At 32.4% G+C, this 16,534-nt stretch overlaps 1 protein-coding gene across 1 annotated transcript in view; it reads right to left on the reverse strand.

Annotated features, from left to right (window-relative positions):
• Positions 1-16,534, reverse strand: part of LOC114327327 (serine/threonine-protein kinase D3) — an 87,669-nt gene that overhangs the window by 37,207 nt on the left and 33,928 nt on the right. Inside the window, exons 5-6 of the mRNA XM_028275919.2 lie at positions 5,713-5,974; positions 2,137-2,317 (exon numbers count right to left, since the gene is read on the reverse strand). Coding sequence (XP_028131720.1) covers positions 2,137-2,317; positions 5,713-5,974 — 443 coding nt within the window. The remainder of the gene's footprint in view (positions 1-2,136; positions 2,318-5,712; positions 5,975-16,534) is intronic.

Here is a 16,534-nt window from a genome sequence, read left to right on the forward strand (position 1 = left end):
GGATGTCTTAAGGCGGGTTCTCACTTGTCAGTTTCGCTGACGCAGTCTAACTGATTCAGTGATACTGAACAAATAATGAACATGAGAACACATTTTCATTTTAAATGATCAGTAGATTCATACTTTCAGTTAAAGTGAAAAACAGTGATCATGATCGCATAATGAATAGAAACTGTGAAGCGTAAGAACATAAATTTTCGTAATTTGTTCAGTGTGGCAAGTTTTGAGAGCAATTTTGGAACAATTACAGAATCTCTTGAAATTTGTCTTCGTTCTTAAGTGGTTTGTAAATGAATCAATCCTGCAAAGCTAATTCTTTCATTATAGTTTTATTAGCACCCCATATATTTCTGCGAAATATCCAGGACCTGACCCACCATCTACAACGTTTTCTTTTCTTTTTATTCACTAGAATATTCTGTAATGCATTTACTAATTATTGTAAACATAATTCGCGAACAGCTAATCTCAATATTTTTAACCATTTTATATTACCACGATTTACCACAATGTTTGCACTAACTGCGTACTGAATATAGCAAAACATGAAACGTGTGAATGCAAACGTGGCTTTTTATTTTTCATTATTAATGAATCAGTCAAACTCCGTCAGCGAAACTGACAAGTGAGAACCCGCCTTTAATAACACTATATGGCGAAACCGACATATTAACACTGAGATGAAATCAAGAATTTATAAAACCAGTGAACGACCAATAATGACATATGCATCAGAAACAAGACCCGATACAGCCACAACACAAAGACTACTAGAAACGGCAGAGATGAGAGTACTGAGAAGAATTACACGAAATATGCTAAGAGATCGAAAGGGGAGTGGACATTAGAAGATAATGTACAGTGTATAAACGAATGGACACTAAATAGAAAAAAGAATGAAATAACCACATAAGCAGAATGGGTGGCAGAACGTGTGGTCAAAATAGCAAGAGATAAATCACCATTCGGTAGAAGTATCGGCCGACCGCGCAAGAGATGGAGTAACAGCCTTAGAAGAATCAATCCGCCAATGAACAAGCAGATTTGCTTATAAAGAGGAAGAAGAAGTATTCTTCTTAGGATTTTTCGCTCGAAACGTTTAAGCAGTTCTTGATCCCTCTATATCAGTGACCACGTTCCTGCTCCATGTTTTAGCACTGGTCATATTAGTGTTTCAGGCATAGATATAATAACAAGTAGATTAGGCGCTGGTCAGGTCCGAAAAATAGCGTAACGCGGAGCAGTTCGGGTCGGTGGTCTATCTATCTATCCCTCTCTCTCTCTCTACCGGCGCTTAGCTTTATTTCTCTAGCATATGATGGCCGCAGCCTCTGTGTTTGTGTCGTTCCATTACTCCCACCTCTTGGTAGATACGTTCACACTCGCATGACAGACAAAGATAGCTAGACCACCGTACTTGATATTGGCGTTACACCCCGATGCATTGAGTGGCATATAACTAGCCTGGTCTATTGTTAACATGTCTCTGGTTTCAGGTCATCCGTCTTCTCAAGCTATATAGTAACATTTATTGGCAAGCACTATTCTTCTTTTAATTTCTTCAATGACGTTGTGCTCTTTAGTCAACAGCAAGCCTACAGCGTATTTCAGACATGCGATTCACTGTACGAAGGATGGGGCCAATACAAAATAAATGAGAATTTTCCTGACAACGTTGCCACCCTTCAGGCAGTTGTCGTGAAAAGTAGTATTAGGCAGGTACTTTTAGAGAATTATCGCTGTTAACTGCTGTGGAATACTAAAGGAGGATTTTTTTATGATAATTCACAGACTGGCTAATCCGCTTGCAATATAAAACCATACTGATTCTAACGTTTGAAACGCAGTGTTAGTATATGTAGTATATAGGTATATGTGTCCACACCTTCAAGTTCTAAGGCGTCAATTATTGTTCTTCTAGCTGTCTGGTTGCTTCAGCTAATACAACACATATATTTGGTTTTTTTGACATTTATATATCTGTCCAGATGCCCTTAACAACAGAAATGCATCGGTCACAGACTGTGTGGACCTGAGTCAGTGAATACTGACTTTAATCTCTACATATTCAAGTGAATGTGTGATATATGAAAAATGTATAAGAGAAAATGATTTTTTAATGGATTGATTACCTACCTGGATGGCGTTAGGTCGTTGTCGTCATCATCGTGTACCGGTATCACTTCAATATATTTGTTGCTATCATTATCGTTATTTAAAGACACAGAAGACTCTTTTGTAGTCTCCGAATCCTCATCTAAGGCAGAATTAAAGTGACTATCGATACTAGCACAACTACTGGAGTGTTCGAAATTGCCTAAAATACAGTAAGAACAAGATTAGATAAAGTATCACTGGAAAAATAAATATGCCATTGTAATTGCCTATTTGTCTAATTTGTAAAATTGTTATTAGATTTTGCAAAAACCGTATAGATAGGGTGAAATTTTTCTTTGAACAAAATAAACTGATTTTTTGAAACCGACCCTGATTTTTTTCTAGTTTGAATAAATCAGTTGATTAGGTGGTACCTACTAGTGTAACATCATCATCATCATCATTGCCTTCCTTGTTTGTCGGCCCTGTGCCACTAATTCCCATTGTCTCACTCCCATTTTCTCCAGATCTTCTTTGACCGCATCTTTCCACGTTTTTCTAGGCCGTCCTACAGACCTTCTTCCATCTGGCCTTTCCCAGAACACATTGTTTATAAGGTGATTGTTGTTACTGCGTATCACATGCCCTGCCCATCTGAGTCATTGGCCTATATTATATATCTCACTAGATTATACTTTCCGAATAGACTCTCCTCCGACGCCCCTGAGGGGCATAAGGAGTTTCGAGAAAGAAGAAGAAGAAGAAGAAGAAGAATAGACTCTAACTCGTTATTGTATTCGCACCTCCATTCGTTTGTCACGCTGTCTCTGCAAGGGCCATATATATCATTCGAAGGATTTTACATTCCCACACCAGCAATTTATTTACTTCTCTTTTTGTTAGCGTCCATGTTTCGCTTCCGTACGCGACTGCTGGTCGTATTATGGTCTTATATATCTGGATTTTTGCATCTCGTGCAAGAAGTTTTGACTTCATTAGATGTTGCATTGCAAAGAAAGATCTGTTTCCTGTCATTATTCGCGTTTTAACTTCTCGCTCTATTTTGTTGTCATTTGTGATTGTTGCTCCTTGTTTAATCTCAAATATTCAATTTTCATATCCGATATTAAACAATAGTTTTTATCACTCTGTATATCATACTAAAGATGGCCTGCTAATTTAGTTAATTATTGCGAATCATAAACAATAATTTGGACAATTGCACATAAAGTTTGATGAGTTAATATAAACTCTTTGTTCTCTAATATTTGGTAATGAGATATTTTGTAAATAACGCGTGTGGACCTAACCCAGAAAAATACTGCTACTAGAAAAGCATACCTACATTAATAATTAATATTCATTCATTTGAATCACCTCATAGAAACAACATGTAGTCTCATCATTACTATCATTAATATTCATTCATTCTTCATTAATATTCATTCAACTTCAAACAGTCAAGATGTGACTTCAAATTATTATCTTTGTTATCACTCATCCAATCAGTGTAAGACAGTAAGAGCAAGTAGATTATTATTTTTATATTACTCCCGGGCTATAAGTGTCGTTTTAAAATAAAGTAGTAAGAGCAAGTAGATTATTATTTTTATATTACTCCCGGGCTATAAGTGTCGTTTTAAAATAAAGTTCTTTCATCTTTAATTTGGTGTTCTACTATCGGCGATAGAAGTTGAGCTGAGCCGATCTTATTCACTCCTAGATATTTAAATTCTTTAACTACTTCGACGTTATGATCGTTCATAGTAATGGTTTGCCTTATTCGTCGTCGTTCTTGTTTTGAGACGACCATGTATTTTGTTTTGTCTTCATTTTAGTTCAGAGAAATAAGATTTTTCTCGTGACACATCCCCCTCCAGGCCGAAACTAAATTTTTTGAGTAGTATGGACATCTATATTAATAACCTATATGTTTCCTGCAGCCGATTTTGATGATATACATAGTTATAAACAAATGAAGATAAAAAAACGGTAAATTTTCGCTTTTTTCGTCTATAACCAAATTTGAGAGTAAGAAACTCATAAATCGTCTAAAAAAACTTCAATATGGCGTTCGCTGAATATGTCTATCGTTATTGGTTGCTTAGAAAATTGCAAAATAAATAATAAATTTTGAGTTTTTATAAATATTCATAACTTATGGAAAAGTTAACTTATAACCTTCTTATTATACGAATTGCTGAGACTTCTGGTGCTTAAATGATATTTTAAATTTCAAAGCAATTGGTCAAATAGTTTAGAAGTTATTTAATTTGTTTATCTCAAATTCATTTTTTTTGCAACACTATAAGTCAGAAAATTATGAGGTTACAGTAAGACTTCTGACAGTTTATGGAAGAAGAACATTTTTATACTATTGACTTAATTAAAAAAAATTACAAAAAGCAATTTTAAACAGTATAAAATTATTTTGCAAAAACATGTCGATTTTTTGCTTACTTATAAACAATTAGAATAACTTTTTAACCGTTACCCGTAGAAAAATTATTTGTTCATATCTAGAAAGACTGCATTTTTATACACATTTAGAATGAAAAACAATTGTCCTAGGACAATTAGGGACGAAGTTTAATTCACATGTTTTTTCAAAATAATTTTGCAGTATTTAGAATTATTTTTTGTCATTTTTTGTTAATTAAATTAATAGTATAACTCTTCTTCTTTCATAAACTATCCAAAGTATTACTGTAACCTCATCATTTTCTGCCTTATAGCGTTGCAAAAAAATTAATTTGGGATAAACAAATTAAATACCTTTTAAACTATTTGACCAATTGCTTTGAAATTTAGGGTATGCTTTAAGCACCAGAAAGAAGTCTCAGAATTCCGTGTAATAAGAACGTTCTAAGTTAATTTTTATATAAGTTATGAATATTTATAAAACTCAAAATTTATGATTTATTTTGCAATTTTCTAAGCAACCAATAAGGATAGACATATTCAACGAACGCCATATTGAAATTTTTTATACGATTTATGAGTTTCTTACTCTCAAATTTGTTTAAAATGCTTAACTTTTTGGTTATAGACGAAAAAAACGAAAATTTACCGTTTTTTGATTTTAATTTGTTTATAACTATGTAGGTATATCATCAAAATCGGCTGCAGGAAACATGTAGGTTATTATTATAGATGTCCATACTACTCAAAAAATTTGGTTTCGGCCTGGAGGGGGTTGTGATATTTTTTTTTCCTTATTTCTCTGAACTATTTACTTTTAGACCGATGTTTAATGCAGCTTCTTCAAAGCTCGAGAAAATATTTTTAAGAATGACCTTAGGAACGAAACAGTTATCGTGGTTCGGCCATATGGCGAGAATGAGTGAATGTAGAACTGTAAAGAGGGTATGGAAAGCTGCATCAGATAAAAAACGACGAAGAGGCAGATCAGCAAGAATATGGAACGCAGATATTGTTAAGGCATTCGCGAAAAGAAATATTTAGTGGAAAAAGGTAGAGAAACCAGCTACTGGCCGAAAGACAGTAACAACTACGTTGTTATTCTCCATAGGGACCTCTATATGACGTAGGAGTATGTACAGTTCCTTATGACTCACCCTGTATCTAAAGTTAAGTGGAAAAAATGTTTCTTACCTGAAGCATCACGTGGAAGCTCTCCGGTACAATCTTTCGGTACTTTCTGAAGACATTTCTTGTGCGCGTTGTAATTACAATCCTTGCATTGCAATCCTTGTTTGAACAACCCTTTGAGTAGTTTTTTACAATATTGACATACTGTAGGTCTGGTGTACGTGTGTAGGACGAACGTGTGCGGGATTTTGACCCTCGAAGACATTTCTTTTTCGACCCATACCGGCCGACCTCCCAACGAAGGGGATCGGTTGTTGCTCTGAAACTAAAATATTAATAAATAGAAGATTGTTAAACTATGATTTAATTGATATTTAGAGTGCCATCGCGTGCCTTAGGGACTGTCCATTAATCATGGTATGGCTCAGAAGGGTTCCATAAAAAATCACGAAATATCACAAGGGTGAGGGGGTGTAGTAATATATTACGTGTGTTTATTTTTTCGACAAACGCTTGATACTCAACCGAAAAGCTGCGTCAACGCGAACCATTACTTACTTCATCTTTTTGATCAGTAATGATTTTAGGTCGGCCTAAGTTGTCACGTTTAGGACGAAATGAACCACTTTCGCCTAAATTCCGAAATAGACGTTTAAAGGTTTGGTGACTAGGTTGCAGCCTGTTTGGGTATCTTCTTAAATATTCTCTTTTTGCTGCACGCCCGTTAAAATATTGATGACAATAAATAGCAATCATATCTCTCATATCGACATTAGAATAGTTATTATACCTCGGCATTTATACTTTTCTTTAATAAACCAAAATAAACTAGATATTGGACTTGTTTTCGATTCTTCATAGTGAGTAGATATTTGATACTTAAAGTATAATTAACAAAATCGGTGTTATCACCTCTTAATTAAAAAACAAATTAATTATATCCTTATAAATAAATTAGGGGAGTGCATATAGATTTTCACTTCGGAAAAAATCAAACAAGATAGAACTTTTTGTAATTTCATTAAGAAATGTTTAATAAACAACATATCAAAAAGTTCTACTCGAGAAGTGGGTGCTTCATTTTTTATTAAACAAATGAAGTATGAAATTAGATGTTTTTTAAATAACTCAGAAAATATAAATTTTAGAAAATAACTGACTTAATCATTGAAAAATTCAGAAAATTTTATAAAAAAAACCTTATATAAAGAATTTTCTAAAATTAAATCTGTATCTTCTATAATTTTTTAATTATAACGCTAAAGTCACTCTTCTCACAAACATTGGCGCACTGTAAACTAGCGTACGGCGAAGTGCACGGTTGAGTTATTTTAATGTAATTCTTTAACTAATGGATCAAATGAAATTTTACAAATTGAACATGAAAGAAGAGTAATTAAGCTATCTTATGGTTATAATAGAAAGAAATATAATGTATGGGCATAACTACGGTGTGGGCGAAAAGTGAGCCTTACATGAATTTTGTTTAAAAATGATTTAAAAATGTGTAACTAATACAGTTTTTCTTATAAAACTCTCAGTTTTGCACAACTTACCTTTCAAGCATCTTACTAAATGATGTTTCATTCAAAAAAAATCTCAAAAATTTAATTCAAATGATATGACGTCTCAAAAAATGTAATTTTTGAAATCTTCGTAGTTTTATAGAATTACCACCACTTTAAGACGGTATTACTCAAGTTTGAACAGATCTATTACAGTTTTATAAGTGCTTTTTTAAAGCTTAGGATGTAATCTCTAAAATGCACTAAAATATTTTATGTAGATAAGGACACACCATTAAACTTGATAAAAATAATAAACTTAAAGATAAAACCCATAACTAAATTAAAATTCATGGTGACGTTTCAATTATTACTTTAATCATCGTCAGAATAATAAGTTTCTTGAGCGGATGCTTTAAAATAATTTTAAAGGAACAAACAATAATTAATGAAAACGTAAAAATGACATTGACAATCATTGGGTTAAGTCAATAATTTCAAACACGCCATGTCTTGTTGCGTGTTTAAGGGTGGCTTCAAAAGAAATATGGATAATGCCTCCTTGATGCTGAGTTCCGTTGGAGAACTGGCATGACCAATGATTGAGTTATTAAGAAACTCTTAAATTATTTTACTTTAGAAATGAAATAACCTATTTCTTTTTAAGAAAATTAAGAAAGATAACAAAAATGTAAGACAAAAACCGAAAATTACCAGCTAAAAAAAATGTTTGTACAGAGTGATCAAAACGTTTTTCTGTAAAACTTACCTAAAATACATTTAATAATAAGCTTCAACAATAATAAATGTTCAGAAAAAAAATTTTTTAGCTCTTATACAGTATGTCTGCGTAACTTGGAACCTATTGATAACTTTTTTATTATCAGTTTTACGAAAAAAAGTTATTCTTTATAAAATACTCTGTATCGTATATAATCTAAGATGCAATCATCAGATATCAAATTTAATTAATGTTATACGAGGTATGTCAAAAAATATGAATTTCACTCAAGAGTAAAGTACCATTACATTTCACAATATCGAAAATTGTTATTAAGAAAATTTGTTTGGAATTAAAAAAAATTGTTTTAGTGTTCAATTACATGATTCTAATTAAAATATTGTGAATAATAAAGGCACTTAAGAAAAATTCATGTTTTTTACATGCCTCGCATAAAATTAAAAGTTTGATGTCTGATGGTTGTATCTTAGATTTTAGACCAGGGAGAGCATTTTATGAAAAATAACTTTTTCGTAAAAGTGATAATAAAATAGTTATCATAATTGTAATAAAATGATGATGAGTATCCGTAATTTGAGAAAAAAATTTTTTTCGATTAGAATAATGTAATTGTATATTTAGACATATGTAGTTTCTAATTTCAAACAACTTTTCATAATAGCATTTTTTGATACGCTGGAATTTTTTGATACGCTGGAATATCAAGGTATGTACTTACTCTTTAACGAAATTCATATTTTTGACATAACTCGTATAAAATTGATAAAATTTGATATCTGATGGTCGAGTTTTAGATTTTTGACTATTCAGAGCATTTAATTAAGAATAACTTTTTTTCGTAAAATTGATAATAAAAAAGTTTTCCATGTGGTTCCTAGCTACGCAGACACACTGTATAAGAGCTTCTGTATAAGAATTTTCAAATTGCAATGCCATATTCGGATTCAGCATGATCAAAAACAAAATAGAAACATATTTGATCAAAGTAAAATGATGAATGAACGATATTTTTAAAATTATTTATACAAAAAAATTGTTATTGTAACAATTAGCGGCCAAATCTGCCAGTAGAACTTTTTACTTTAACATGTATATAAACTAACAAAAAAAGTTTTAGAAAAATATAAGCTTGTTTGAATTTTTCGGAAACAATGCATGTTTTCGTTCTAATTGCAGTCCCCTAAATTCCACATATTGATTTTAAAAGTAAAATTTATGTGTTTTAAAGATCATTTTCTTTTTACGGTGCCTTATCCTTAAGGACGTTGGCCATTACATTTGTCCATTTAATCTTATTTGCAGCCGCCCTAAATAGTTCTATGGAGGTCATATTCATCCATTGTCGTAGGGTTTTAAGCCAAGAGTTGCGTCTTTTTCCTGGTCCCCTTTTGCTATTCATTTTACCTTCGAATATAAGTTGGAGCAGTTCATACTTTTGACTTCTTACGATCTGACCAAAATATTGTGTTTTCCGTTTTCTTATTATAATCATAAGCTCTCTTTCCTTGTTCATCCTCCGCAAGACTTTCGCATTTGTCGTATGGCCCATGTAGGATATTCTGAGCATTTTACGGTAACACCAGAGTTCGAATGCTTGGATTCTTTTTTGTGTTGCTTCTGTTATTGTCCAGGCTTCAACACCACAGAGCAAGGTGGAGAAAACATAGCACTTAAGTCTTCTAGTTCTCAATGAGATACCGAGCTGGCGTTTGCATAGAACTTTTTGCATTTTGTAAAACACTGTACGTGCTTTTTCCGTCCCAGAAGTGTACAACTGTACGAGTGGTCCTAAGTTTCATCAAGATTACTTCCAAGGTTCGTTATTCTTGTTACTGCTTCCAGATCTGTTCCGTCGACATTGATCTTCACCCTTCTGTTTTGGTGCTTGCTGATGACCATCGTTTTGATCTTCTTTGTATTCAATTTCATTCAAAATTCTCTACAGGCTCTCTCACTCATTAAAGATCATGAGTGATACTATTATCTCCAGTAAAAACCCCTCGAAAAAGATGAGTTGCATAGGCGTTGCCAGCTTTTTTAGAATGGGTTCTAATGCTGAAAATCGCGCCCTATCCCCCTTTCCATATATATTTTTTTAATTTCCAACAATATTTTCATATATGGAAACCAGTATTTACAATTTTCAACGAAAACTTTTCGTTTATAAATTCGCAAAGTCTGTGTGTTAATGCGTTGCCGCTCCTGCAATATTCAGATCAGATTTATCGATGGATTCCTATGTAGTTTTTTTCTGAATACAAATCTGAAAACGGCATTTCGATACCTCTAACCGTCTTCGAGATAATCGACCCCAAAGTCTAAAATGTGACGTCACAATCCATTTATTTTCTGCCGACACACTAAACGTCAGCTGAAATCGTCGCTAGTAAGTAGGCTAGTTTTTTAATCTCGATTTGTTAAGCAAAGCATAAGTTATTTACATTTGAGTTTGACACTTCGTGAATGTCAAACTAAATTTTAAATTAAGTATTAATAAAATATCAATGACATTTGATAGTGAATTTAATTATTATAAAATAAATAAGATGTTCAAAAATACAATTTGAGTATATTTTAAAAGCAATAATTTTTTAACAGCTTTAAAAAGGTTTATACGAGTATACGGCCTCCCCTTTAATGATAAATGGACTGTTCCATTTGTTATGAAATGAAAATTGTTATTATAGTCGGTTCGCTAAATTTGACACAACTTGCTAGTGATTTTAGTAGGTAATTTTTTGTTTTTTTCGAATTTTGCCAAAATTGGCAAAATTACTAATTATTTAGTACTTATTAATTATTTAGTAGGTAATTATTTTTTTGCCAAATTGGCAAAATTATTGACTAAAATCACTAGCCAGTTGTTGAGTTTAGCGAACCGACAGTATATGAAATAATATTGTTTGGAATAAAAAATTATGGTCTGATATGTGCAATTACATCCTTCTAATGGAAAAAAATATTTGAAGATTTTTATCAAATTATGGATACCAACAACATTTTCATTTATAACTCTTTTACATATTTTTAATTTGACGAAGAAAAGTTATTCTTCATAAGAAGCTCTTCATGTTCTAAGGTTTATGAAGCAACCATCATATATAAAATTTTATTAATTTTATACGAGGTATATAAAAAATATGAATTTCGATCAAGAGTAAAGTACCTTTATAGTTCATAACATTTAGATTAGAATATTATGATTGCACATTAAAACATAATTATTAATTCTAAATAACTTTTCAGAATAGCAATTTTCCATATTATGAATTAAAATACGTAAATAAACAAAGTTTTAACTTTTAACTTTTCTAAGGTTAACTTTTCTTTTAAGAAATGTTGCAATGGAAGCAGCTGATAATAAAAGAGTTTTCTTATCCATCATATAACATAAACATACGTGCAAAGAAATCGGCCCACTTAAAAAATTTGGTCATTTTTGATGCCTCATATTTCCTAAACTTGTTGGCCGATTTAAGTGATTTTTTGAACATGTTATATCCTGATTCTTTAACAATACCACTGTAATAATATTATTGCTAAAAAGGTAAATTTTCATTGTATACCGGGTGTACCAATCAAACTGTGTTTTTTTCTTAAAGTTCGCATCACCCTGTGGAATATTCTAGCATTTATAAAATACTGAATTAAATCCCGACTATAGCCTCAGATTTTTTTAACATTCTGTTTTCTGATTCATTGGTTTATGTTGGATAATAAAAAAGTTAGGTAATTTAACAACTAGACATGTTCTTCATCAATACACGGTGTTTCTAAATAAGTGCGACAAACTTTATGGGATAATTCTGCATGAAAAAATAATGACAGTTGGCTTTATAAACGTGTATCCGCAAATGTTTCGTTTCCGAGATACGGGATGTTGAATTTTTTCTTACAAACTGACGATTTATTTTATTGATCTAAAACGGGTTGAGATAGGCCAATGAAATTTGGTGGGTTTTAAGACGTAGTTATTGCACATTTTTTGACATACAATTAAGAATTTAATAATCACCATTAGCGCGCATACGTGTAATATGACCGATCATAGCTTGTGTGTATAGGACCTGTGTAATCAGTAAAAGTACAGTTTCTTAGTACGAACTCACATCATTGTGGCAAGTCAATTTAATCTTCCAATCTAAGTTTCAATGATATTAAAGAAAGACTTTTCTTTTTCTTAAAGAGTTCACGGCATGGCCTATTTTCTTGGGGCTTACCTACCGTCCTTCTTTGCATTTCGCAGGCAAAACCGAGTTTGCCAGATGGCCCTTTCTACTTGTTTTGTTTAGTAAGTTAACCAACTATTAAAATGTTTTTTAAGTTCATTGCCTCGCTGCTATCGAATTCAGCTGATGTGTTAGTAACATATTTAAATATAGTTCATTGCCTTTTTAGATTCTTAAAAGAATTTATATATGTAGGTATGTATAATGTATATAGAAATTTTTGTGTAATTATTAGCATTTTCATTGAATTTTACATACCGTTACCATATAGCTTATTTTCCTTACTTAATGTTATGCAACTTCTTTATATTAAGAGTATATTTTAAGTATAGTAGTCTTATCAAGACAAAAAGGTCTTTCTACTTTTTATTTTTTCTTATTGTGAAATGGGCGAATGGCTAATTACACAGGTTTACAAAAAAAAATAAATTGTGGACTATTTGACGAAACCATATGACTAGGGGGTTTTTGGGGTCGCTGATCACGAATCCGGTGTCCGCTGATCTCTATCACATCAGGTTAAGGTCATTTCAAGGTCAAATCAAGATAAATAGACAATCGCTCTGAAAATGTATATCAGGGGGTTTTTGGAGTCGCTGATCACGAATCTGGGGTCCGCTGACCTCTCTCACGTCTAGCTCAAGGTCATTTCAAGGCCAAATCAAGATAAATCGACACAATCGCTCGGAAAAAATACATTAGGCGGTTTTTGGGGTCGCTGATCATGAATCCGGGGTCCGCTGATCTCTATCATGTCAGGTAAAGGTCATTTCAAGGTCAAATCAAGATAATTAGACAATTGCTCTGAAAAAGTATATTAGGGGTTTTTTGGGGTCGCTGATCACGAATCCGCGGTTCGCTGACCTTTCTCACGTCCAGCTCAAGGTCACTTAAAGGTCAAATCAAGATAAATGGACACAATTGCTCTGAAAATGTATATTAGAGGTTTTTTGGGGTCACTGATCACAAAACTGATTTGACCTTTAAATGACCTTTATCTGACGTGTTATAGCTCAACAGACCCCAGTTTTGTGATCAGCGACCCCAAAAACCTACTAATTTACTTTTTCAGAGCGATTGTGTCGATTTATCTTGATTTGACCTTGAAATGACCTTGAGCTAGACGTGAGAGAGATCAGCGGGCCCCGGATTCGTGATCAGCGACCCCAAAAACCCCTAATATACTTTTTCAGAGCGATTGTCTATTTATCTTGATTTGACCTTGAAATGACCTTTACCTGATGTGATAGAGATCAGCGGACCCCGGATTCGTGATCAGCGACCCCAAAAACCCCCTAGTCATATGGTTTCGTCAAATAGTCCACAATTTATTTTTTTTTTTGTAAACCTGTGTTATCATTTTTTTTTATGTCAAAACTTTATACAGTCGGAAAAAAATGAAAGAATACCCATCATGAACGATCATATCAAGCACATATTTTGGATTTGGATGACTTGCCTGACGAAAAAAACTGCATCGTTACAGGATCGTCCGGATCTAAAGATTTGTTGTTCATCTGCTCGATCTATTTCGTTGGTGATTTTGGTGGTTATGACTTTTGTGGTCAATTTCAGAGCGGTACTAAGCAGGTTTATTTCTCTGTAGTTTTCGGGCACCGTGTTATCACCCTTTTTAAACATTAAGATGGTTGTGCTAGTACGCCAGTCGTACCGAATAAATATTTTTTTTATTCTTGGTCAAATTCATCATTTAATGACTGAAAAGTTCGGATTATTATCTAATGTACTAGAAACTACACGTTTTCTCTGAGTAGGAATGTCAATTTGAAGCTGATCACAAGTGCCTTTTACTTTGAAATAAACATCACCAAATATAAATGGTTCGATCCTTAATTCTTCCAAAGCAAGTGCTAAGTTTGAAACTTACTCTGTATCTTCACAAATATCTACGGCTGATGATTGAAGTAATTTGCTAACTTTGCTACCATTTGCAGAATTGGATGCATTATTTCCAAACACACATAAAATCAAAATATTTTATTTGATGTAGTATCCCTTTATCTTTATCTCTAGCCTTTGCATCAGTTATTAACTACTGTCTCTTCAATCGCTTCTATAATTTCTTCCAGCTCATCTTTGACCACATCAACTGCCACAGCACAACATGTTTCAGATAAAGATTTCAAAGTTTTTAACTTATTATTTGTGACCTTCACAAACTCTTCAAAAACAGCGTGTCTTTTTGGACTAGACTCAGTAAAAGAATAAACCAATTGTGTTACACCAAAAAAATCGAAAATATTTGGATCTTCAATATGATTACTATGATCAATATGATTAGGAGCGGCTAAAGATACAGTGCGGCTCCCTAATTTGCGCGTGCGTGTCCTCAACTCCAACGTTGCCGTTTCCGAGATAGTTTGAAGGACAAATTTGTCGTTGAGAAACAAGAAACGTGTCTAACTTCAATTGTATTTTGTATTTGTCACTGTCAGTCACATCTTTGATCGGATTATTGGATATATTGTTATATTTTGGATATTTGGATCTAAGTTGGTTATGTATGTCCTGTTTTATTCATTAAAAAGGACTCCTAAATAAAAGTTTATTCTCAGATACAGATTATGCATGGTTTGACCCAAATCAATATGAAACGAGGACATTTATTGAAGCTATATAATTTGTAAATAATTTTAAACTGTTAAGTAATTACAAGAATCACATAGACATTCTTTATAATTATTAATTTAGACATTTTTGTGTAGAAATAAATATTTTTAGTAGGTATAGATATATAAGATGTAATTTCAATTAATTTGAATGCACAAATATCATGCTTGTGAAATTGTGGAAAAGTTTAGGATTTGTTAAAATTCTGGATTCAAAAGTACAGTTCAATTCAACAGATATAACATAATATACGTATGGTATTAACAATATGAACAGGTTAATACAATAAAACAAAGGTTTTTGGAATTTTAATCCTTTTATTATTTAGATATAGGGCAGGTATTTATGTCCCGGTTAAACCGCCATTAGCTAACCGGGTTTAATCAGGACAGAAATATATGCATAGCATAGACATAAACACAATCATACTTATTATTATGATTAGGAGTGCGAAATTGGAAAACCAAGGTGAGGGATAGGAAGCTGATTCTGGAACAGGTCAAGACCCACCATGGGTTGCGGAGCCAATGATGATGATATTATGTTTATACATGATATTACAACGCAAGAGGCCCAAAGAGGTACTTTTCTGTCCCAATTAGCTAACCGAGGTTTAACGGGGACATAAGTCCCATAATCTATAAAGTTTTGAGCCAAAAGTATGTATTACACTTTCATTTTCGTGTCATCAGCATTTGTTTATTTAAACATACTGTCAAAAAAATTAATAAAAAAAAACACCATAAAGCTAACTTTTCTATTATTATTTTTGTCCTTTAAAATAACTTCTTTGTTCATACATTTTTGCTAGTTGTGGAAGGCCTTTTAACAGAATGAGATTTAAAATAAATTTTAAAGGATACTCAAAATCAAACACCAATATCATGTATTTATAAATTGCTAATAATAATAAAATACTTAAAATCAAATCAGTCACCAATATAATATACCTATTAATTTATAAATTTATTAACAAACTGCAGTCCAATAAAAATAAAATTATCAACATTATACTACATAACAATGATTTTCCTTTCATGTTCGAAGCATACACTACCAACATTCGTCGGAATATATTCTTTTTAGTACTTATGTGTGTAGTAGAAGCATAGCATGTACTATAAAAACATTCTAAATTTCATGTTTTTTGCATATACTTCGAAGAATATTCTCGGACCAAATATACAGAGCGCATTCATGTATGTAGTTACATAGAATATTCGTAAAAGTTTATTCTTGGAATAAACCTTTTAGGCTATTGATTATGTTCAAAATAAGAGAACTAAAAGGAACTACAACGTTAACGGGATTTTATTGTCACATATCTGTCTCTAAATTAGAAAAAACCATGGAGTGCTACCATTGAAATGGGTGCGTTTTTGAGAAAGGGGTGAATTAGTCCCTAGTCACAGGGTGAATTAGGGTGAGTTCTATGCACTTTTGATATAAACACATCTACAGGAAAATTGTTCCAGGTTGAATTTACTATCCAAACATCACATTTTAAAGTCAAAAATATTTTTTTTTACAAAAATATATTCAAAATAAAAGCAAGAAAAAAACACGAAAGAAAACAATTTTGTTTTTAGCCCCATAACTATTTTCCACGGGGATATAGGTATAGGCATTGCTTTAGCAAAAAATAACTTCCATCCTTCCTCTTTAAAATGAAGTTTGGTAAAATTCTCTAAGATTTATAGTTTCCGAAATAGGATTTTTCTAAGTTTGCCGCTCACAGCATTTTTGGGCAATTTTCCCCATTATTTCGCAAACATTGT

The sequence above is a fragment of the Diabrotica virgifera genome, chromosome 4 (genome assembly GCF_917563875.1).
Source record: "Diabrotica virgifera virgifera chromosome 4, PGI_DIABVI_V3a".
Classification (NCBI taxonomy): domain Eukaryota; kingdom Metazoa; phylum Arthropoda; class Insecta; order Coleoptera; family Chrysomelidae; genus Diabrotica; species Diabrotica virgifera.